The sequence below is a fragment of the Phoca vitulina genome, unplaced genomic scaffold, assembly GCF_004348235.1.
Source record: "Phoca vitulina isolate PV1807 unplaced genomic scaffold, GSC_HSeal_1.0 scaffold58, whole genome shotgun sequence".
Classification (NCBI taxonomy): Eukaryota; Metazoa; Chordata; class Mammalia; order Carnivora; family Phocidae; genus Phoca; species Phoca vitulina.
In genome coordinates this window covers 9,470,832-9,495,117 of record NW_022589761.1, presented here as the reverse complement: position 1 = coordinate 9,495,117, position 24,286 = coordinate 9,470,832, and the positions used below count along the sequence as shown (strand labels likewise).

Here is a 24,286-nt window from a genome sequence, read left to right as displayed (position 1 = left end):
GCTGGGGAAAGACACAGTCAAGAGCGGTAGGGGGCAGGGGTTACCTTTAATGCTGCATTTTGTGCCGAATCCCTATGATGCCCTGTCCCTGAGTATCCCTGCCCACCCTCTCCCCCACCCACTGCAGGGTGGGCACTGGGCTCCACCCTCTGGGGTACAAAGGAATAAATTAAGTGACCCCCTCCCCCCTTCCCCAATAAATAGAGTGAGTATCCTGCCCAGGGCCTCCCCCCCCCCCGCCTTGTGGCACAGCAGGCTGGGGCGGGGCCTGGGGCGCTACATTCATAGCTGCCCAGGCGGGCGGTGGAGGGTGGGCCTCAGCGGGAGCCATGGGCCCCGCACAGGGGCACTGTGCTGTCCTGGCTCTGCCCCTCCATGTCCATGTCAAGCAGCGTGGGCTGCATGCCGGGGGGTCCAGGGCTCTCTGGGGTGTCCGGCCTGCTGGGAGGCGAGATGCTGAGTGTTCGGCCAAAGGAGACCAGTTTCCAGGGGTCCAGGCGGGGGCGGCTGGCAGCCGGCCGGGGTCTTGGGGCGAAGGTCAGGGTGGTAGGGCGGCCAGGGAACTCGGGGGGCCGGCGGTGGGTCGGGAACAAGGTCTGGGGGTCGGGCAGGCGGGGGAAGTCCAGGGGTTCTCGAGGGCCTGGTAAGAGAGGATCAGATGAGGTCAATGGGGTGGGCCAGAGGGTGGCATTGAAAAGCCAGGACCTTTACGTGAGAACTGGAATTTCTGACTCATTTAGAAATATCTGCTGATCTTGTTGGGCCCGCTTTCCAGCCGGGGTGGGACCTTGACCTAGGCCCCGAGCGCTCCAAAGCGCTCACTCATCTGGGATCAACTCTGAGCATCTTCCTTAAGCTGTCAGGGCCTGTTCCCTTGTCACCCCTCTAGATAAAGCCCTCATCCCCCCAACCCCCATCTGAGGTGCTGGGTGCACGCACACAGGCCTGCGGAGAGACCCGAGGCATAGCACTGTCTCTCCGGGGCAGGAGAGCAGCACCCTCCCTAGGCGAGGGGTAAATAAAACGGTAATTGTAAGACAAGTAGCACAGTGCCTGGTAGTAGGTAGTTGACTCCCATGCTGATCGCCTTTGTCGTTGTTAATAAATGTATGGGGAACATCGTCTAGCACAGGACTGTTCTCTATAGTTGTTACTGTCGCCAATAATGTCACCGCCCGGCCCCTGGAGGCACTGCGGTTTGCCGCCTCTCCTGCATCCCAGGGGCTCAATCACCCGGGGACCCACCATGCCCCCAGCAGTGACGGCCGTGGGGACACAGACCCTTCCTCCCATGCAAAGCAGGAGGCCACCCTGGCATTGGGGCGGGGTTCGCCGCCGGGCTGGGGCCTCGGACCTTGGTGGGGGCAGGGGAGGAGGGTCGCTTTCTGCTCCCCGGGTGCGGGGCGCCTCACTCACCAGGGCGGGGAGCCGCGGGCTCAGGCGCCCCCCGCTGCCCCAGCGCCCCGTCCGACGGCGTCCGCCGGTGCCCGCGGCTCACTGCGCGCGCGGCCGTGACGTGGGTGGGCGTGAGCGACTGGCGGGGGTCTTTCTTGAAGCTCTCCAGCTCCAGGTCCACCAGGGGGTTGGTGCCGGGCGGGGAGGGCGGCGGGGAGGGCGCGGCCGGCGCGGCCTCGTCGCTGTCCGAGCGCAGCAGCGAACGCGTGGAGTTGCAGTCGGACACGGACGACAGCGACACCAGGGTGGCCGAGGGCGCCAGGCCCGGGCCGGGGGCCGCGTCGTCGCGGCGGCCGGGCGAGCGCCCGGGCGGGCTGAGGCCCCGCGGGAAGCGGCCGGCGCGGGGGAAGAGGCCGTCCAGCCAGCGCCGCTGCTCCTCGCCGTCGGCCGCGCGCGCCTCGGCCACGTCGGCGCCCAGGCCCACGGCGCCCAGCAGCGTGGCGCAGCCCAGCAGAGCCAGCTCGCAGCGCCGCCGGCCGCCGTGGCCCGGCCGGGAGAGGGGCGCGGGCGCCCCCGGGGAGGGCTCGGCCGGCAGCGGCGCCGTGAGGTAGGACGGGGTGGTGTAGGGGGAGGGAGGCACGCTGCTGCCTCCGTCCGCCTCCGCGAACTCCTCTGCAACCGGGAGAGGGCCGGTCACTCGCCTCCGGGGCTGGCCGCCGCCCCCGCTGTCCCTGCGGCCCCCAGGGGACTTGGTGGCGAGGGGGCTGCCCCGAAAGACCCTCCCGGCAGTGCGGCCACCAAGTCCCGCCAGTCTTTCCCCCCACAGCGCCCCCCCCCCCCCGGGGCGCCCCCCCCCCCCCGCCCCCGGCCCCCCCCCCCCCCCCCCCCCGTTCCAGGAATGTTGCCGACCCATGGGTCCAGTGCTGTCGGCTCCCTCCCCACCCCCCAACCCGAAGGGAGCGGTCACCTCTTCCTCTCGGGTGATGTTTCCCTCCGGATGCCCCTCCCTCTCCATTTTAAAGGCACCCTCACCCTCTTACCCATCTCATTGAGGCTGGCGAAACCTGGGGCGATCGGTGTGTGTTTGGGGGATTTGCCCAGGTTGGGGGCGCTAGATGACCACTGTTTGCTTCCTTCCCCCAGGGCCTTCAGCCTGCAGGGGGCACCAGAGATGGGGGAGGGGGTTGCAGTGCCGACCTGCAGGCTGCGGGGGGTTGGGGGTGGGGGGGGGCAGGGGCAGGGGCAGGGCCAGCGCTGGGCTGCCAGTCGCAAGTACCTCTCCTCCCCTCCAGCCCGCTCCTTCTGCAGGGTGGAGCTGGGTCCCCAGGTGCGGCCCTTCTTCTTGCCTCCAACCAGTTCTTCCTTCTTTGGGGGCCCACTGCGGCCCCATGTCCCACTGCCACCACTGCTGTTGCCACCACCGTCCACAGGAGTCACTGGGCCCAGAGAAGCCACTTGGTGGCCAGTCTGTGCCCGCTGCGCTCCCTGCCTCACTCTCGGATCCGCCCTCCACCAACAAGTCCAAGGGACCTTGGATTCTAACTGCAGACAGGACCCTTCCCTTGCTGGTTCCCCACCCCCCCCTTGGCCCTTGCCGGTCCCTCTGGCAGGGACACACTTCCTTCAGATCCTGGCCCTCCTCACTCCTTCTCAGCCCGCAGGTCCCTGCTCAAACCCCAGCTCCTTACACCACCTTCCTGAGGTCAAACGGCCATTCTGCTCTTTCATTCCCTTCCCTGCTTTCCTTTACAGCGCTTATCGCTGCAGGAAGTTGTCCCGCTTACGGACTTGTTGGCTTGTTTATGGTCTGTCTCCCCGATGCGAATCAGGGAGGGGACCCTGCCTGTCTTGTCCCTGTCGGTCCTCCGGCTCAGCGTATGGTATGTGCGCAGAGAAAGGTCGTTGACGACGGACGGATCAGGGCCTGGGAAGATACTCACAGCGAATGGCCCTCAGCCGGGGGATGATGCTGGGGCTCGAGGGGGGGCTGGCCCCGTCGGATCCTTTCCGCTTGTCCAGGGTTGGAGAGGCCTGGACTGTGATCTTATGCTCGAAGCCTGCGAAAAGAAAGAGACTTTCCTGAGCAAACAGCTCCGTGGGTAACCAAAGAGAAGGTCCCTTTGTAGAAGGATAGGAGTGCTGGATGGGAATGCCACTGTTTTGCATTCCCAAACTGCCCATCTCACCTGGAGGCCGGGGGTGGGGGGTGGGGGGGTGCTCACTCTTGGACCTTCTGAATCGGCAACTCCGAGGTGAAGGACAGCCTTGTAACCGTGACGAGCCGGCCAGAGATGTCTGGTGTATGTGCGAGGTTGAGAGGCAAGATCCTAATTGGGTCCTTAATTAACTAAGGATTGACTACAGATCTAGGGCTAAGTGTCCAACGTGGTGGCCATTAGCCACATGTGGCCACGGAGCACTTGCCATGTGGGACTGCAGCTGAGGAACTGGAGAGTTTAAACTTCATCTGTGTGGTTGCAATGAATTTAAATTTAAACTAAAAAGAGATACTCAGCTCTGTTATTGAAAACACTGAAGCATGTTTGGAACAATTTGGGTATGTGAATCTACTTGTGTGTGTGAGAGAGAGAGAGAGAATCTACTTTCTCAACTGTAAATTTCATGAAATCCAAATGCAGGTCAAGTATTTTTTGATGAAAATTTAGCACCTGGACCGAGATGCGCTGTAACTGTAACATGTCCGTTAGGTTTCAAAGATGGAGTATGAAAAAAGGTAAAATCCCTAACAGTGTTTCTTGTGTTGATTGCATGGGACCCAGTAACGTTTTGGATATATTGGGCTAAATAAAATATATTGTTAAAATCAATGGCACCTGTTTCTCTCTCCAGCTTTTAAGGCGGCTATGAGGAGATTTAAAACTTCACCGTGTGGCTCGCATTAGATTTCTGCTGGCCAGTGCTATTCTGGGCGCGGCACTATGGCTTCTAATGTCCCAGAGAGAGAGTCGAGCAGACATCATGGGCCTTACGGACGTGAGCACTGTTAACAGTGCCTAGGAAGCAGGCTGTGGGGAAACAAGAGCCCAGACCTGAACTTGAAACTGATTAAGCCACGTGAAACAAAAAGGGCTGAACGTCAGCAATTTCACATGGTTTAATACCACTTTATAGGAAATTCAGGGGACGGAAATTCAGGGGACGGAGGGGCGCGTTAAGGATGACAGCGGGATGCAAGCCGCAACATCCGCTCCCGCCGTGGGAGATGCCACAGGATAAATGATGTTCCTCAACAAATTATTGGCAAGCAGGGAGAAAGCAGCAGACTAAAAGATAATTATAAAAAATAGGTGGGAGATGAAACAATCAAGAGAGGCAGAGGAGTGAATGCCCTGAAAGTCATCACAGAGGTTACTCTTGGGGCAGGGGGTGGCAGGGGCTGTTTGGAGGGGGCATGAGGAGGGCATCTGGAGGGGTGGATGGAGGTTCTCTCCGCCTTCATGCGGGCGATTATATGCGCTCCTGAAGCTGTGCTGTTTTCTGGTCCTTTTCCCCGTGGGTGATATATTTAGCACGGAAAAAACGTTTACAAACTAAAAGGAAGAGGTAAAGCCTGCGTGCGACGGCTCGAGGCGGCCTCCGGGGGCGGCGCGGGGGGCGGTACCCGAGGGCAGGCTGATGTGGCTGCCGCCGTCCCGCAGCTTGAGCAGGCGGCTGCGCTTGAAGTTGCCCTTGCGTTTGCGGACCCTGGGCTTCTCCTGGCTCAGCTGGCACATGAGCAGGTGCAGCTCCCGCTCCACGATGTCCATCTCGCGCTCTGCCAGCTCCTGTTCCCGCCGCCGCAGCTGCTCCTCCTGAAAGCGCTGCTCCTGGGCGGCCCGCAGCAGCTCCTCCTCCCGGCTCCGGAGCTCCTGGGGAGGAGATGGGCGGCTGGGGGAGAGGGGCCGTACCGATCTCCTCCCCCTGCCCCGCCCCCCACGGACCCGGGGCTGCTGGGTCCGTCGGAGCGCGGCACGTGGGGCAGCTCACTCTTTACCAGCCCAGCTGGGTGCCAGGACACAGGGCTGTTTGCACAGAGAAAGGGGTGGCTTGATTTTGACCCCTTTGATTTTTAACTTTTTGGCTCCTCAGTTTGGAAAACTTCAAACATCCACAAAAGCAGAGACAGAGCCCCCAGTGTACTCATCATTCGAGGTCAACAACTTATTTATACTTTGCAAATCCTTTTTTTCTTGTCATTTCTTCCTTGTCTCCTCCCTCCCTCCCATTTTGGTTGTTGTGTTTTAGAACCGATCCCACACATCAGGTGGTATCACTTGTAAGAACGTCAGTGCAGGGTGCCTTTTCTTATTAATCCATCAACAGGCTGTCTTTCCTTAATATACAAAGAAGGCCGCCTTGGCTCTGCATGGACCCAAAGACTGCGGTTCAGGGGAGGGGCCTCTGCCCCACCAAAGGCACCGGAATGCAGGAGGTCGCTCCACCCCTCCCACTCTATCCCCTGCCTTCACCTTCTCTTTGGTCCGGAGGTCATCGAACATGTGCTGAATCTCTAGCTTCCAGTCTTCCTGCAGCGAGTGGAAGGACTCCAGTGGCATCTGGAACAGGGCTGACTGTTCAATGACTTCAAGCTGCTTCAAGATGCTGCCGAAATCTGGCCGCCCGTGGGGGTCTGGGTCCCAGCATTCTGGGGTGGGGGTGGGGGTGGGGACGACAGCGGTGGGAGGGGAGATGTCAGTGGCCGTGCTCTGGGGCATCAGCCTGCTCCGTGGCAGGCAGGACTTCAGGGGACTGTGGACAGACAACTTCCATGGAGCCGAGGGGAAGGAATGTAGAGCCAAATTCCTGGTAACATTGAACTCAGTGAAACTCTGGGAGAGAAACCTGGGGACCCACTCCCTCACATGTGGCAGAATCAAGAATCAGGGAGGAATCCTGGGGCCAGTGAATGCTAACAGGTTGCCCTCAGGAGCTGTGGGCCTGGTCAGAACAACAGTTTGGGGGCCCTGGAGGCAGTTTGTGGCCCGATGGTTGCGGCCCCTTCTCCCTCACTCTTGGACCCACTGGGATGGATGGGTGTGAAGGGGTGAGGTCTGGCCCGAGGGCCCCTGCCGCCCGAGCTGAGCCTATCTCCACAGGGCCCTGGCTCACCCTCCAGGAGGCGGGCAAAGGGCTCGGGGCACGTGGAGGGGATGGGCAGCGTCAGCTTGTTCATAGCCACGCCATACGCCACGGCCAAGGCGTCGATTTCACGGTAGGGGACCTCACCCGTCAGCAGCTCCCAGAGCAGCACCCCGAAGCTGCAGGTGGGGAAGAGGGAGGGGTGATGCTGCATCCCACCCCAATCCTCACCTACACCCCAGCCCTGCCTCCGGTCCCCTGGTGGGCCTCCCTCACCCCAACATCCCCCAATGAGGCCACAAGAACGTGACTGACTTCTGCTGGCCTGATTTCAAATGGGTGTTGTGGGGTTGGCTCTCTCTGACGTCTTGCCTTTGCTCTCTCTCCCCTCACCCCTACCTGAAAACCTGCAGTGTGTCCCCTGTGCCCATGGGGCAAAGCCACTTTTCTTAGCCCTGACCTCTGATGACCACTGTAGACTTGCCTCTAAGCCCTCTCGCCCCTGTACCAACCCCAGCGTCAGCTTGTAGCCACAGTGAACAAGTTGAACAAGCCCCATTCTTCCTAACCTCTGGCTTCATACATGCTGTTCCTTTTGTCAAGGACATCCTTCCCTTTGCGTAACTGTCCTTTAAGTCAGAATTCAGGGGCCCTCTCTACCAGGAAGGCTTCCTTGATTCCACAGCCTCCAAAGCTAGGTTAGAGGCCCCTCCTCTGTGTTCCCAGAAGAACCCTCGGCACTTACCTCTAAAAACAAGTTAACACTATTTAACATTTATAAAGCACTTACTCCAGGCCAGCACTGTGCTAGGCGCTCTCAGTAATCCTCACAACAGCCCTGTAAGGCAGAAGGTATTGGTATGACCCCCGTTTTATCCGACGAGCAGGTGCAGGCTCAGAGAGGTTAAGTTGTCTGCCCAAAGGTCACACAGCTAGTTAAGTGGACAGGTCTCAGTCCACACTTGGACTCAGGCCTGCTTGATGTGCCCACGGCAGTGTCCTTCATGGATACACAACACCGGGGCGTGCACCACTCTGCTAGTCACCTGCGGGCCCATCTGAATTCCCTCAGGAGCCTAATGACCATTTTGTGCAGTGCCCGGCATGCAGTAGGTCCCCGGGCTCCCCCACATCCACACGTGCATTAATTCGACATAGAAACACATATGCAGGGCGCCAGACACTGTTCTAGGCCCCGGAGCAAGATGGACACAACGTCCGCTCTCCTACAGCTGGTGGCCTCCCTTCTCAGGACCAGCGCTGGCGAATCTGAGCTGTGTGCATCCTGTCTGAAATACTTTTCCATCCTCCTTTGCAGCTAAGGAAGCCCCTGTGGCGACACTTACGGCCAGTGGGATGGGGGAGGGTGTGTCCTCTGCAACTCACTTCCGGGAAGTATCCTTAGAGAGAAGGGGTGTCTTTTCTGCTTCTGTCCTTCCTACTGGCTGTAATGTGGACCTAAAAGCTGGAGCCCAAGTAGCCATTTTGGATGATGAAGTGAGCTTGGGAGCGGAGGCCACGTAAGGTGGAGGACAGGACAGTAACAGTGGCTTTCAGCAGGACATGGCATAACCCCCCACCTTCCCCACGTCGCTGGAAACCCGTGGGGATGTCTGGATGGCCACAGTGACGTTTGGGGGCCAGGAACCATCTACACCTGGTGTCCTGAAAAGTACAGGGCGGGACCATACAAGGAAGAATGATCTTGCCTGATGTCAATGACACCCCCGTTGAGGAACCCCCCCTCACCCCAGGATCCTGAATTCCTGTCGCGGGGGGCACCACAGTGGTCCCAGGCTTTACATGTGAGCAGAAACTTCCGTTTGTTTTCGTTTGGGGTTTTCTGCTCCTTGCCACTGAGACCTGGCTCTGTTAAATGTTTGGTACCATAAATGAATGCCTCAATGTAAAGCCACGCAGAACCTTCCCCAAAGGGCTGCGCTGCTCTCATGGAGACTTCCCGTCTGATCTGTCTGCCCCAAAGCCATGACTTTGCTGGTTGGTCCATCTGGTGCCTCAGCTGGGGACTGACCCGGGTTTGGCTCCCTCCCAGGAGAAGGCCAGGGGTTGAAGAGGTTCAGCTGCCACCATCCAGTCTCGCTGGTGAGGGCAACAGCCTCCTCACTGGCCTCCCACCCCCACTACTCCTGTCCCCTACAACGCATTCCTCATCCTACAGCCCAGGGAGCCTTGCAATGCTCAGCCGGACCATGCCGTTCATAAAGGCCACTTGGCTTTCCCCTGCACTTAGAATAAAGCCCGGCGTCTGGTCCCTCGTCCAGCTTTCTCTCCTCTGTCATTTCCTACCACCTTTCTCCTTGCCTGCCCTGCGCTAGCCGCGTGGGCCTTGTAGTCGTATCCGGAACGGACCAAGCTCGTTCTCACGCCGGCGTCTCCTTTGTGGGCACTGTCCCCTCTGCCTGGGAAGCTTCTTCCCCCAAACTGTGCATGGCTGGCTCCTTCCTGTCAGCCCAAACTCAGCTCAAGGGTCGCTTCCCAGAAAAGCCTTCCCTAAAGTCATCCTCCGGCCCTCAGAGGGCTTTTCGATCAAACCTCCTGGCTCCTAATACTATCTGATGCTTTGTTCTGGGGGATTAGCTATCTTTTGAAAATTGTTTTATGACTTTTTAAACTTGAAACCAGCTATTTCCCCAGCTTTCCTGTATGTTTATTTCCTTATTTACTATCCCTGTGGGCAGGAAATGTGTCTACTTCTATTTCCTGCTGTATCCCTAGCACCCAGTGAGGACGGACGGACAGATGGATGGAAGGATGGATGGACAGAGGCCTCCAAAGGCCTCAATTTCCTGCTGACAAGTGGGGCGGTGTGCTGATGGTGTCTGAGGGCCCTGGTGCTGACACCCTATCTCTAGATCTTTGGAATTTTCCACTCGAATCCGAGTCCTTCTCAGCTGCCACTTCCGCAAACAGAGCAGACGCCTGCTTTGGTGCCTGGAGGGCCTGACCTTGCCAGCGGGCCCCCCAGGCCCGGATCCTCACTTCGGCGGGAGACCGCCCCTCCCGTTCTGATCCCCCCCCCGCCTCCCCCATTGCCAGGACTCCCCAGCCACCCCCATCAGCACCTCCAGACGTCACTGCTTTTGGAGAAGAGGGAGAGACGGATAACCTCTGGAGCCATCCAGGCATAAGTCCCCGCAGCGCTCATTTTGGTGGTCTTGTGCCACTCGCGGGCGAGGCCGAAGTCTGTGATCTTGAGCACCGTGTCTGCGAGGTTGTGGTTCTCGATGGCCTCCAGGATAAGGACTGGGGGGTGAGGAAGAAAGGCGGGTCACCCCAGAGCTTCTGGGCTGCAGACCCGAGTGTCCTGGCCCCTGCCTTGGCTGGAATCTCCTACTTGTTCTCTCCCCCACCTCGAGCTGCCCCCTCTGCGGTGGCTCCTTTCCTGGTCTGGAATACCGTGGACCCTTCCATGCTGTCCAGTCCCTGCCCTGGGGCTCCCATGAGGGGGGAGGGGGCCTCCCCTGGGTCCGCTACCCTCCTGACTCCAGCCTAGGCTGTGGGGAGCTCATCGCAAGGTCGGTATCCAACGCCTTGGTTCTCCTTTGTCCAGGCTTTGAATTCCCAGCCAGCCCAGAGGTGGGAACTACAGAGCATAAGCAGAAGGGATGAATGTGGTTCTCCTTTGTCTTTGTCACCCCTTGTGACAAATTGCATGCGGGGGGGGGCCCCCGTTCTACTCCTTTCTGCAGCATCACACTCTTTGCCACGTGACTGTGCATTTCTTTCCCCGAAACAGGCAGAGTGTATTTCCCCCTCCTTTACTCCGGGTTGTCCATGTAACTTGTTTTGGTCAACAGGATGAGGCAGAAGTGACAGAAAGCCAGCTCCCAGCCTGGGCCTTGAGAGGCCTCACCCGTCTGCCTGCCCTCTGGTGCTTCTGCCATCACCACAAGACCATGCCTGGCTAGCCTGCTGGTCCAAGGTACACGGGAGATAGCTGGAGTCAAGCCTCTCCGGCTGAGCCCGGCCTAAATCAGCTTACCCTCCAGCAGGCGTGCATATGTGTGAGCAGTAATAAATGACATCAAGCTTTAAGACACTGAGTTTTGGGGGTGGCTTGTTTCGCAGCATTACAGTGACAAAATCGGACAGATATATCCCCCAAGCATATTGAGTGGCTCCAACTTGCTGCCTGGGATTGTTACGAACAACAATTATAATCATAGCTGGTGTTTACCAGCAGCCCACTATATGGCAGGCACTGTGCTAAGCCCTTCACATGAATTAACTGGAAAGCAGCCCGTTTTATTGACTGACAAACTGAGGCTCAGAGAGATGAAGTCCCCTGGCCAAGATCACACAGCTAGAAAACTGTGCAGCAAAGACCTGGCTGAGATCCGACCTGAGAGCCCAATCTCTTAACTGCTATGACATTCTACCAGCTTCTGTCAAACAGAGGCCCCAAAGTGTGCAGAGTCCTGCCGAGGTTTGAATCCCAGCTTTGCCACTTACTAACTGCATAACCTTGTTAATGTATTCTTCGTAACGCTAAGATTTCTCCTCTGTTAAATGGAGATGGTGAGGGGCGCCTGGGTGGCTCAGTCGGTTAAGCGTCTGCCTTCGGCTCAGGTCATGATCCCAGTGTCCTGGGATCGAGTCCCACATTGGGCTCCTTGCTCAGCGGAGAGCCTGCTTCTCCCTCTGCCTGCCTCTCTCCCTGCTTGTGCTCTCTCTCTGACAAATAAATAAATAAAATCTATAAAAAAATAAAATAAAATAAATGGAGATGGTGGTCATATTTATCTTAGAGGGTTGTAAGAAGGATTTATGGCCTGAAGCAACAACACGTCCTTACAAAATGTTAGCTATTATTACTAGTGCGTGATGTCGCAAAGATTGGCCCTTATTTCTCCACCTGGATCTTTGACCCTTCCTGGCTACTTCTCCCATCATAACGGTGAGCTATTTCTACTATCATCAAAGCCCAGAGGCCTCCCTCGACTCTCTAGCATGTGACTCCATCCCTCCCTTCTTGGGTCCCCACCTCTCCTGTTTGTGGGGTGACCCTGTGATAGAGGGAACACGCTATGGTCTTACACTTCATTTCTGCATCTCCCATCTGCGTCACCCCCTGCTTAGAAACCCTCTAATGGCTTCCATGGCATTGAATAAAATACCCCAAATCCTCATCATCACCCCCAGGGTCATCCTGATCTGGGCCCTGCCTACGTTTCTGACCTCCTCTCCTAACTCTGCCTCATTTCTCCTCTTCCAACCCCTCTGGTCTCCTCCCTGTTTCTCCAACAAGATGTGCTCATTCCCACGTCGGGACCTTGGCCCTGCCCAGACCTTCACAGGGCCGGGTCGTCTTTGTTCAGGTCTCTGCGCCAGGATTGCCTCCCTTGACCATCTGACTGAAAGAGCTCCTTCTGCCTCATCCTTGATCTGTTTTATTTCCTTCAGAGCCCCTGATACTCTCTGGGAAACTCTGTCATCTATCTATCTACCTATCTATCTAAATAGCGATCATCAACTTCTGTTTACTAGCCTCTAACTTCCATATGGGGAGATCTTGCCTGGTCACTTCTGAAATCCCAGAGCTTAAGACGGGGCCTGTATACTTAATTTTGCTTCCAAATTACTGGTTGAATGAACCAGTGTATGAGCGACATCGGGTGAGGGGCTCCTGCGGAGGCCCTGTGACCTGTCCCAGGCATGGAGCTGTCCCGTCGCCGGGGCAGGCAGCCCTGGCCTACAGAGCCCCAACAACCCTATGTCCGGGTGGCACTGGCTGCAGGAAACCCTGGGGGCACAGGTGTGTGTCCTTACACCCCACCTTCAGGCTGCTGAATCAGCAGGGGTGAGGAAGGGCCAAGAAGAGCATGCTCAGCCTTCAAGAGGAGCATGCTGCCCGTCCTGCGTCCACTTGCCCAGCATTTTGGAGCATCAGGGAAGGCAGGAGCCATCTGCGTCTCCCGCTCCATTCCCCAGCCCTGGCACAGCGCTTGGCACCCCTCGAGCTCCTGGCGGCTCTGTTAGTGCCCAAATGCGAGGCCTGGAAGGTAAGGAACACACATCCCTCTGCTGCAGGGGTTTGCCGGTGGTGGGGGTGGGGGAGGGGGCAGAGCAACAAAATTGTAAAAAAAAAAAAAACAAAAACACACAAAAAAATGGGATAGATTCAAACAAATGTCAAGGTGCGGAATTGGCAGAAATCAGAAATAGATGAGATGTGGGGGTCCAAAGGTGAGGGCAAAGGGGAACCCGTCACATTTCAGGTGAGGGCAGGGCACACGTTGGCCTCATTCACTGCTGAGCCCTCTCCTTGGCGCATGACTTGGCCCAGCAAACACCAAATGAAAAAAGAAAAGAATGAATACATCAGTGTCAAAAGGAAAGGGAGTGAGGTGGGGCAGAGGAAGGATGGGAGGAGAGCCAGGAAGGTGGGATTTTTCCCGGGTCATATACTTAGGACCCAGGGCAGGGTGTGGCACACTCGGGGAAATATGTGAGGAATGAATGAAATCTTCAGTTTGTGAGGACGGTTAAGGGCGGAAACCACTGCAAATAGGTGCTCAGTTAATACGTGCTAACATCAGGAGAAGCTCCTGGGTCTAGGTGGGCGTCCTGGGGAGCCTTCCCTTCTGCCTGGCCCCAGTTCCCATTCAACCAACCAATCAACTTCTGAGAGCCTGGGATAAGCCAGGCAGCCTGGAAGCTTTTTACGTAAGGCACATCCCTTTTCCTCCTCCCTCACCTCCACTTTGCCTCCGCTAGCTGGGGCAGAGGCCTGGGAGGACTCCAGGAAGTGGTTCTCAGGTGGAGGTGGCTTTACCCTCTCCCCCGCTCCCCAGGGGACATTTGGCAATGTCTGGAGACAAGTTTCGGTTATCATAATTGGGGATGGGGGTGGGGGATGCCCATGGCATCTGGCAGGTAGAGGCCAAGGAGGCTGCTAAACAGCCTCCTACGATCATCCGGCCCCAAATGTAAATAGTGCGGAGGCTGAGAAACCCCAACTCCAGGCTAGGTTCTTTCTGTCTCCGCCTGGCGGACTCTGGCATCAGGACTGGACCGTCGATGCCTTGAGGGCAGGCCCTGCATCTGTGCTGTTTTATGCTAGGAGTGCAGGGCCAGTCATATTTATTGAGCTACTGTGACCGTAGTCTGGGGGACAGGTGGTCCCTCAACCTTTCTGAGCCTCCTTTTCCTCCCTTAACGGGCAAGGCCTGCCTCACTTGGCCCGGAAGGTATACTGCTGCCCCTTCTCGCCCTAGGCAGCGTCTACTGGTGTCCCCATTTCCCGCCACCTACGCTGGACCTCACAAGGTTCTGTGGAAGCAAGTTTTGGGGGGAGGACACCACTTACTGTTGATGGACTTGAGGTCCCGGTGGATGATGGGCACAGGGGCATCATTGTGTAGGTAGTTCATGCCCCGGGCCACCTGCACAGCCCAGTTGACCAGCACATGAGGGGGCACCCGGCGGCCCGCCAGCACCCTGCTCAGTGCGCCCCCCCTGGCATACTCCATCACCAGGCAGAGATGTGGGGGGCTGAGGCAGGCGCCTCTGAGGGCAATGATGTTGGGGTGCTTCAGGGCTCCGAAGAGCCGGGCCTCCTGGCGCACCTGCTCTGCTGTCACTGCCGGGTCCCGCTCAGGGTCCAGCCGGGCGGCCTTGACAGCCACCTCCTCGCCGCGCCATAGGGCCCGGTAGACCTTGCCAAAGCCCCCTACGCCGATGATCTCCTCTAGCTGCAGCTCGTGGAAGGGGATCTCCTGGGGCAGCCGGAGGCCCGCGGGCGCGGCGGGGGCGCCGGGGGCTACGTAGTTGCTGGGGAAAACGCCCACGCGGCCGCTGGGTAGCTGCCCGGTCCACCAGCCCTCGTCCCCCGACACGGCACAGTCCTGGGAAAGCACCTGGACGCGGTCGCCCCTCCGCAGGGTCAGCTCCTCGTCGCCCGCCGCCTCGTAGTCGAACACCGCGGTCCAGACGGGCCCCGTGGGGGTCGTGCCCCACTCCTTGGCCGTCCCCCCCCCCTCCTCCTCCTCCTCCATGGGGGAGGGGCCGGGGGCTGCAGGAGGCCGCTTCACACTGGCTGCCCGCGGGATGCAGAGGGCGGGCCCCGGCGGCCAGGATGGGGGGCAGTCCCTGCGGGTTCTAGGGGGCTCCTGGAGGCCATGGCTGGGGGGCGGGGTGGGGGGAGAGCCCTCCGCAGGAGCAACAAAAAGCCTCCTTAAAAGGGCAGGGTCGTCCCCTCTGATTCAGCTGCCCAGGCGGGGCGGGGTGCGGGTAGGGCGGCGGGTTCACCTGTCCCCCCAGATGTCAGGGCGCTAAGAGGGCCTGGCCGCGCGGCTCCCGAATTCCTGCCGGGGCCCGCCGGTGGGGGACGAGGGTGAGGGAAGCAGGCAGCCCCCTTCCCCGCGCCTCTCACCCCGCGCAGCTCCACCGGCGGCCCCCGGCTCCGCATCCCGGGCCACGACTGCCGGGCGCGGTAGGGGTGGCTGAGCCCGGGGGGCGCCCGCCCCGGGACGGGGTGGCGCGCCCCTCGGCCTTCTCACGCGCGGGGCGGCCGGGCGGCCCCCATCCTCAGCACCGGCCTCCCGGTTGGCCCCAGCCCTGCCCCCGCCCGCGCCGCTTCCCGGGGCCGCCGGCGGTGCCTAAGTGACGTGCTCGCCGCCGCCGCGGTGCCGCCTGGGAGTTGTAGTCTCCGGCTGCGCGGCCTCGAGGCTGTCCTCTACCCCCCCACCCCTCTCCAGAGCCCCGCTGCCAACCTTGGGCCACAGTGGGGACCCCGCGGGGCTGAAGGAATCCTCCCGGGGAGATAAGCCCGGCCTCGGACCCTGGGACCCGGACGCCCGGAGGAGGGAAGCAGGAGGGGGCCAAGCGCTCCTCACAGACGCTGCGGGTCCGCGGCTCAAGGTGGGATTGACGGTGGCTGACTAGCTTCGCAAAGCGAAATATAGGAGCTTCCTGAGTGGTGATTACTGCCTCCAGCCTCTAACGCGGCTGGGACAAGGTCCCCTTAGCTGACCGGTCCCTCGGGGCCCCGACCCGAGGTGCACGCCGGGAAATGTAGTCCGTTCTCCGACCCGCGCGGCGGGAGGCGGCCCCAAACGCTGGAAGCGGGTTGGTGGCTCTTGCAAGCTAGGGGGTCCGGCTGATGGGGAGGCCTCAGCGGGCAGGACCCGGCTGGCAGGACGTGTTTACTGTCCGTGGGGAAATCACAGCCATGGCTTTCCCCACCAGCTCTGGGTTCTTCTGCCTCAGCAGTCAAACCTCGTACCCCCGAGAAGTCCCCGCCTCCCAGAATAGGAACTTCCAATTTATTGGGGCTTAATGCGCATCTTGTGCTAAGGGCTTTGCACGTGTGGCATCATTAAAGTGTCGCAAAGACCCCATTTTACAGGTGACGCATTGAGAAGCAAAGTCACTTGTCCGAGGTCACAGAGGTGTAAATGGCAAAGCAAGAATCAAAGGCTGATTTTTAAATTAAACATGATTTTTAAAAAACACTGCCTTCCCATTTAAAGAATGAGGAAACTGAGTCCTGAGAATTTCAGTGACTGGCCCAAGATCTGTGAGTTTGTAAGTGGCAAAATTCTGGGCCTTTTCACGTGGCTTCTCCTGAGTGGTCCGGAGGTCTGGAGGGAGGAGAGAAGAGAGGACCTATGATGGGCTCTGGTTCCCAAGCTCCAGAGAACTACCCCCCAAACTTCACCCCGCCCCAGCCCCTGGGAAGTTGTTCCACTCTGAGAAGGAAGTGGATACCTGGTCTCCTGGTTACATGTCAGGGAAACTTAGGACCTACCAAGAATGCTTGTTGGAAGACAGTCTCCCCCTATTCTGAGTATAGGCGGTTTTGCCATAACTGATATATGCATTCCTGAAAAAGCTTGGAGTTCTACAAAACAGTGTGCTAAAAATAACAAGGCTTTATAGGAAAAATAAAACTAGGGACAGATTGTTCAAAACGTACGAAACTTTATAATCAGAGAGCTACAAAACCAATAAGGATTCTAATAGAAATACTAGCACAGTTAAATTTCCACGGATATTCGTGTTTAGCAACACCTTCAGTCCCTTCTTTGCAACCTTTAAAGGCTGGGGCTTGTGCTTCCTTTTCGGAGATGCTGGTCTGGAGATATTAATTTCTAATGGAGACTATTTCCATCAAAATTAGAAGTCTGATTTAAGGGTTGTCTTCATTAATCTGTCATTTTGATATGAGAAAATATCACTGTAGTTTCTTCATCGGCATTCCCAGCTTGGCCACGTACCATAGCTTTGCAGCAAGCATTATGGTCTTTAAACCACCAAAAGGAGCCACTGTGGATCTAAAGGAAGAGACTTCTGCAGATTTGCAGCTTTTTGTGTATGAAGATCTTCTTTGATCACTAAGGCTTCCCCTTTAACTGTGAGAAAGCTTGCCCCTGATTGCTTCAAAATATTAACTTCCTGGAAAAAAAATTGGTATTAACCAACATGCTTGTGCTATGCCGACATTTTTACTCTGCTTACCAATTGCTTATGGGTTGACTCAAATCAGAGAGAGGCAGGTGAGCAGCAGAACAGGTGGTTTCCAAGTGGCTGTCAGGACTTGGGTGAGCAAAGGGACCTGGCTTAATTCTAAACCTGGTGGGTCCTACAGAGGGGAATGAGGAGTGGGATGGAACTTGTCAGTTGCATAACAAATGCTTTGGATTTTGATTGGGATTGTAATGAATAAGTTATTCATTTGGGGAGAATTTATGATTTTGTAATATTGAGTCTTCTGTCTTGGATACAGGTATAATTTTCTCCTGGGGTGTCTTGTACATGTTTTCTCTGGTTCACTCACTGGGACCTTACTGTTTTTACTTATTTATTTATGACTTGGATTTTTTTCTTCTGATCAGTTACTGCTGTTGTGTTTTTATTGCTAATCTTGGATCTGGCTACCTTGTTGAACTCACTCTTACTTGTTTTAATTCTCCATACTTTACTGGCTAGATGATCCTGTTGCTGTAACAAAATGACAGTTTAGTCTTTCCACTCTTTATAACTCATCGCTCACCCCTTCCCCTTTGGCTAAGAGTTCCAATACAATGTTACCGATCGTGGTGATAATGAACAATCCTTGTCTTGTGCCAGACTTCTAATAATATTTGATTTAGGGTTGTTTTGCATTTGTTTTCAGAATGGAATTGGCCCTTGGTTTTCTTTCTTGTGCTCTCCTCGCCCAGTTTTGACATTAGGGAAATGATAGCCCTGTTCTATGATTTGGGGGAACCGTCTACCTTATTCTGCAATCTGGAATGGCCTGTGATATAATGTGGGTTTTTTGTTTTGTTTTGGAAGTGTTCTGTATGTTTTTAAAGGATGTGCATTTTGATTGTTGGGATCAGAGATCTGACTATATAGGTTTATTAATTCTCTAATTCTTATCTACTACATCCTTACTTTTTTTTCTCTTTGATCTGTTGGCTTCTGGAAAGTATAATAAACTCTCCCATTATTAGGGAGGATATGTCAATTTCTCCATTTAGCTGTACCAGTTTTTGCTTAATATATTTTGAAGTTATGTTGTTAGGCGCATGAAGATTTATGATATTAACATGACATCAGTGAATTACTCCTTTCATCAGTATGAAATATCCTTTGCCGTCCTTCCTTATGATTTTTGCTTGTATTGCTTCCTTTTCTTAGAAACATTTCTCATTCATTCATTCCTTTTTTTCTTTTTCTGAGAACTGATTTTACCATACTGTTTTATTTCTGACACACTATTAGCAGTTACTTGTGTAAAAATATTTTTTATGTCATTTCTTTTCTCTCATATCTCCCTTCCCACTTCTATCTCTTCCTCCACCTCATAGACACATTTTCTAATGTGCTTAATTTATGGTTCTTGGAATATGCCTATATTCCTAAAAGATGTATAGGGCTTTATATGTTTTTAATTTACAAAAATGGTATTAAGTGAATTTCTATTTTTACTCTTTTTTTTGCTCAATATTGTTTTTTAAAAAAGATTTGTTTATTTATTTTAGAGAGAGAGAGAGCACGCGCGTATGTGCATGCACTGTGGGGAAGAGGCAGAGGGAGAGAGAGAATCTCAAACTGACTCCTTGCTGAGCATGGAGCCTAAGGTGGGGCTCAATCTCAAGATGCTGGGATCATGGCCTGAGCCGAAATCAATAGTCGGACACTTAACTGGCTGAGCCACTTAGGTGCCCCACTCAATATTGTTTTAAGAACATTCCATGTTGTTGCTTATATGTCTGGTTCACTGCTTCTTTTAAAAAAATTTTTGTTTATTTTTAAGTAATCTTTACACCCAACTTGGGGCTCAAACTCAAAACTCTGAGATCAAGAGTTGCACACTCCACAAACTGAGCCAGCCAGGCACCCCTGGTTCATTGCTTCTGATTGCTGCATAGCTGTCCAGTTTATTAACTCACCGTCCTTAATTATTCACCGACTAATGAAGATCTACATTGCCTTGAATTCTTTGCTACTACAAATAATATTTCAGTCAACAATCTTGTACTTGTATCCTTTGGGACTTGTGCAAGAGTTTTTCTGGATTATACACCTAAGATTGGGATTGCTGGATCATAGAATATACATACTGAATTATACCAACTGGAGGTGCGGGATAGTTCCAAATTCCACACATCCTCACTAACACTAGTTCCTTTCTGAGCTTCTATTTTATTTATTTTTTATTTTTTTATTTTATTTTACTTTATTTTTTTTCCTCTCTGAGCTTCTAAATTTGGCTACTCTGATAGATTTAAACTAACATGTTGTAATTTCCTGATTATGAATGAGGTTGAACATCTCTTCGGACTTGTTAGCCATTTGGATTTTCTTTTGTGTTAGTTGTCCATTCTATTTTTTGCCCATTTTTTTCTATTGATTTTCCATTCTTAAATATTTGCAGGATTTTGTTTATTCTGGAAATTAATCACTTTTTTTTGGAAGCCAAAAATATCTTCTCCCAGTTTTTCACTCATTACTTAACTTTTTCAGTTATGTCTTTGTTTGGGAGAAACCTTTAATTTTAATATGTCATGTTCATTTTCACTATATAGTTTATGGTTTTCTAGGCTTAAGAATCTTTATTCACTCCAAAGTCATAAAGATAGTCTACATTTTTCTCCTAGCTGTTATGGGTTGAATTATTTCCACCCCCCTTCCCCCAAAATGCATTGGAATCCTAACCCTCAGTACTCTAGAATGTGATCTAATTTGGAAATAGGGTAGTTGCAGATTACTTACATTAAGATGAGGTCATACTGGAGTAGGGCAGGCCCCTAATCCAATACTACTGGTGCCTTATAAGATAACAGCCAGTGGAAGACACACACACAGCGAGAAAGGCAGAGATTGGCATTATGTGGCTGCAAGCCGAGGAACTCCGGAGATTGCCTGCACACCACCAAAAGCTAGAAGAGGCAAAGAAGGATTCGATACAGGTTTCAGAGGGAGCATGGCCCTACTGACCCTTGATTTTAGACTTCTAGCTTCCAAGACTGGGGCACAATACATTTCTGTTATGTTAAGCCATCCAGTTTCTGGTATTTTGTTCTGGCAGCTCTGGGAAAGTAATATACTAGCTTTCTTTTCTTTTTTTTTTTTTTAAGATTTTATTTATTTATTTGACAGAGAGAGACCAGCGAGAGAGGGAACACAAGCAGGGGGAGTGGGAGAGGGAGAAGCAGGCTTCCCGCAGAGCAGGGAGCCCGATGCGGGGCTTGATCCCAGGACCCTGGGACCACGACCTGAGCTGAAGGCAGACGCTTAACGACTGAGCCACCCAGGCGCCCAATATACTAGCTTTCTAGATTTATCTTTATTTATTTATTTAAGAGAGAGAGAGGGAGCGAGAGAGCACAAGCGGGGGGAGGGGCAGAGGGAGAAGCAGACTCTCCACTGAGCAGGGAGCCCCAACAGGGGGCTTGATCTCAGGACCCCGGGATCATAACCTGAGCCACCCAGGCATCCCTATAGATTTATCTTTAATATTAGGTCTCTAATCCATTTACTTGACCTTTGTATTATGGTGAGTGGTAGGGAACCCACTTTTCTTGTAAGGAGGCTGTTTCCCCAGTATCCATTAGCAATCCATCTCCTCCCTTCTGATTGGGATGCTTACTCCGAAATATTGCAAGTTCTTTTAGATACACGTGTCTATTTCTGGCCTCTACATTCTGTTCTTTTGATCAGTTTGTCTGTTCATGTGCCATATCACCTTTGTTTCCTTTTGTGAACTCTGACTTCTTAGTATATCTTATCTGATTCAGAAAATCCCCACCCAAGCCCCGCTTTGGCCATTCTTACCTACTTGCGGGTCTTGATTCTTCCACATGCATTTTTGCATCCGTTTATTGTTTCACAGAAAAAAAAATCTTTCTGGAATTGGGGCTTGCTATAGATTGACTTAGGTAGAAGGGCCATCTTAATGATATTAATTGTTGCATTCACTGACATGGCTCACCTCCGCATTTGTTTGATTTCTTTTGTGTCCTTTTAATAACATTAAGTTTTTTTCTTCATAAATGTCTTGTGGATGGATGGGTGGGTACCTAGATTCCTTTTTAACTTTTTCTTTTTTTTAAAGACTGTTTTGTTTTTTAAGTTATCTCCACACCCTACGTGGGACTGAGCCAGCCGGGCACCCTCATGCCTTTTTAACTTTTGTTACTATTCTGAGCGGAATCTTAATTTTTTGTTAGAGTTTTTAGTTGTTCGCTATTGCATAGAGGAATCCTATTCATTTTTCCAATTTGATGTTTTATTTGGTCACTTTGCTGAATCTCTTACTAGTTTTAACAGTTTGGAGGGGTTTTTTTGTTTTGTTTTAGATTTTTTTTTTTTAAAGTTTTTATTTATTTATCTGAGAGAGAGAATGGGAGACAGAGAGCATGAGAGGGGAAGGGTCAGAGGGAGAAGCAGACCGCCCGCTGAGCAGGGAGCCCGATGCGGGACTTGATCCCGGGACTCCAGAATCATGACCTGAGCCAAAGGCAGTTGCTTAACCAACTGAGCCACCCAGGCGCCCTGTTTTAGATTTTTTTTAATTTCGTTTTTGATAGAGAGACAGCGAGAGAGGGAACACAAGCAGGGGGAGTGGGAGAGGGAGAAGCAGGCCTCCTGCTGAGCAGGGAGCCTGATATGGGGCTCGATCCCAGGACCCTGGGATCATGACCTGAGCCGAAGGCAGACGCTTAAGGACTGAGCCACCCAGGTGCCCCAACAGTTTGGAGGTTTTATATGGAATGCCAAATCACATCCAAATAATGACAATTTGGTTATCCTTCCTCCCTTTCCTTATATACATATTTATATACAGATTTATAAAGACTATATTTATATCCATAGTAATATTTATAATGGCTTGTTGCAATGGCTAAGACCCCCAGGAGTGAACAGTGATGGTGAAGGAGGCCAGCTGTGTCTGTTTACTGGTCTTATTTTTTTTTTTAAGATTTTATTTATTCATTTGCCAGAGAGAGAGAGTGCACAAGCAGGGCGAGTGGCAGGCAGAGGAAGAAGCAGGCTCCCTGCTGAGCAAGGAGCCCGATGCTGGACTCGATCCCAGGACCCTGGGATCATGACCTGAGCTGAAGGCAGACGCTTAACTGACTGAGCCACCCAGGCGTCCCTGCTTACTGGTCTTAAAGGGAATGAGCTTAAGGTTCTATATTAAGTGTGTGAAGTTTTTGATAGATTAGTCTTTATCCAATTATGGAAGTTCCTTTCTAACCCTGGTTTTCTGGGAGCTTTTATCATAAGTAGGTGTTGAATTTTATCAATTTTTTTTTAATCTGTGGGGGCGACCATGTGACTTTCCTACTTTATTCCATAATATAGTGCATTACATTGTTACCTTTCCGATGCTTATTAAAACCTACTCGATGCTATTTTATTTGTAGCAAATTATTTGTATTTGCTTATCTAGTATATTATTTAGGAATTGTGTATGCATTTAGAAAGTAAAATGGGTCTCTAATATTCTTTCCCCATATTGTCCTTATTCAGTTGAGGAATCAAGGATATACCAGCTTCATGAAATGAATTTCTTTTCCTTTTCTCTGTAATAATTTGTATATGGCAGGTGTTATTTGTTCTTTGAAAGTTTGGTAGCACCCTCCCGGTGAACTTTCTGCGGCTTCTTTTAATTAAAATTTCTGGTTCTTTCATGGTCTTTCATTGGTCTATTCAAAGGCTGTTGCCTCTTTTTTTTAAATATTGGCATTTTCTATTCTTACGGAAATCCGTCCATTTTGTCAACATTTTAAAATGTATTGGTTTGGGGCGCCTGGGTGGCTCAGTCGGTTAAGCGTCTGACTCTTGATCTCAGCTCAGGTCATGATTTCAGGATTGTGAGATCGGGCTCCGTGCGGGGTGTGGAGCCTGCTTAAGATTCTCTCTCTTCCTCTCCCTCTGCCCCTCCCCGCCCCCCACTTGTGCACTCTCTTAAAAAAAACAATGTATTGGTTTATAGAGTTTGAATTTTTGTTTTACTACTCTAAAAATATTTATATCTGTAGTTCTTTCTCCCTTTTCGCTATGAATTACATTTTTATTTGGCATCTTTCTTTTTTCTCTCCAACAGCTTTGCCTGGAGCATTTCAAATAGCCAACTTTTGTTTTTTTTTTAATTTTCCCTGATTTTTCTACTTTATTTCCTATTTTTCTTGTTTTTTGGATTTTCTCTATTGTTTCATATGTAATTTCTTTTTCTTTTTTTTTTTTTTAAGATTTTATATTTATTTATTTGAGAGAGAGCGAGCACAAGCAGGGGGAGTGGCAGGCAGAGGGAGAAGCAGACTCCCCACTGAGCAGGGAGCACGATGCGGGGCTCGATCCCAGGACACTGGGATCATGACCTGAGGGGAAGTCAGAGGCTTAACGACTGAGCCACCCAGGGGCCCCGGTTTTCAATCTTCTTTGATAAAAATGTTGAAAGCTAGAATTACCCTTGAAACACTGCTTTTGATCATGCTTTTATTGCCATCCAGTTATAAAGATTTCTTTCTTTGATGTTTTATTTTTTAAACTCGAGAGTTATTTGTATTATATTATTTAAGTTTGGGGAGCTTCTTTTTTTTTTTTTTTAAGATTTTTTATTTATTTATTTGACAGAGAGAGAGCACAAGTAGGCAGAGTGGTAGACAGAGGGAGAAGGAGAAGCAGGCTCCCCGCTGAGCAGGGAGCCCGATGCGGGGCTCGATCCCAGGACCCTGGGATCACGACCTGAGCCGAAGGCAGACGCTTAACGACTGAGCCACCCAGGCGCCCCTGGGGAGCTTCTATATTTTTGATTTTTAGAGCTGTCTGAATTAGAGTTTGGACTGAGGTAGAACAAAGGGAAGCTAGAACAGAATGCCTCCGAAGACATTTATTTCACAAAAAAAGCCCCAGAGTGGGTAGGCGGCCCCCCGGCAAGAGGTCATAGGTCCTGCCTTTTGTATCGCCCTGCTCTGAGCATCATCCTGACTTACACGGCTGAAGCCATCCCCCTGTCACCAAATTCATGTCCTCGTGTATGAGAAGACAGAACTCAAAGTAAGGAGCCGTTAGCTTCCTTTTAAGGACATGACCCAGAAGACACCCACCTTCCTTCTGCTCATATCCAATTGGCCAAAATTTAGGTATATGGCTCCAGGTGGCAGTTTGGAGGCAACTGGGGTTTGGTAAGAAAAACAGAAATTGAACCAGTAATGTGAACAGTCTACAAGCCAAGGAGAGAGGCCCCAGCAGAAACCAAACCCGCCAACACCTCCATCTTGGTTGCATAGCCTCCAGAACCGTGAGGAAGTTCATTTCTGTTGCTGTTTGAGCCCCTCGGTCTGTGATA

The 24,286-nt window shown here is 52.6% G+C and overlaps 2 protein-coding genes across 2 annotated transcripts in view; one reads left to right on the top strand and one right to left on the bottom strand.

Moving 5' to 3' along the window:
• Positions 1-27: 27 nt before the first annotated feature.
• MAP3K10 (mitogen-activated protein kinase kinase kinase 10) lies at positions 28-14,947 on the bottom strand. Its single transcript, XM_032390124.1, has 10 exons — positions 13,805-14,947; positions 9,558-9,738; positions 6,505-6,653; positions 5,865-6,040; positions 5,018-5,264; positions 3,336-3,452; positions 2,672-2,831; positions 2,436-2,548; positions 1,417-2,067; positions 28-640 (listed from the first exon to the last, which is right to left on the bottom strand). Exons 1-10 carry the CDS (start codon positions 14,490-14,492, stop codon positions 318-320), a joined length of 2,805 nt encoding a protein of 934 aa, XP_032246015.1. The 5' UTR covers positions 14,493-14,947; the 3' UTR covers positions 28-317.
• Positions 14,948-15,072: 125 nt separating this feature from the next.
• Positions 15,073-24,286, top strand: part of LOC116623190 (zinc finger protein 780A-like) — an 87,058-nt gene continuing 77,844 nt past the window's right edge. Inside the window, exon 1 of the mRNA XM_032390121.1 lies at positions 15,073-15,357. The gene's annotated coding sequence lies outside the window, so the exon portion shown is untranslated. The remainder of the gene's footprint in view (positions 15,358-24,286) is intronic.

What these genes read in the sequence shown, in the direction of transcription:
- MAP3K10 (XM_032390124.1), bottom strand. Translation starts at nt 14,492, where the DNA reads ATGGAGGAGGAGGAGGAGGGGGGGGGGACGGCCAAGGAGTGGGGCACG. An exon ending in AAAAGCAGTGACGTCTGGAG is followed by an intron (nt 6,654 to 9,557) that starts GTGCTGATGGGG and finishes CCCCACCTGCAG; the next exon opens with CTTCGGGGTGCTGCTCTGGG. An exon ending in CCACATCAGCCTGCCCTCGG is followed by an intron (nt 3,453 to 5,017) that starts GTACCGCCCCCC and finishes TTCTTTTCGCAG; the next exon opens with GCTTCGAGCATAAGATCACA.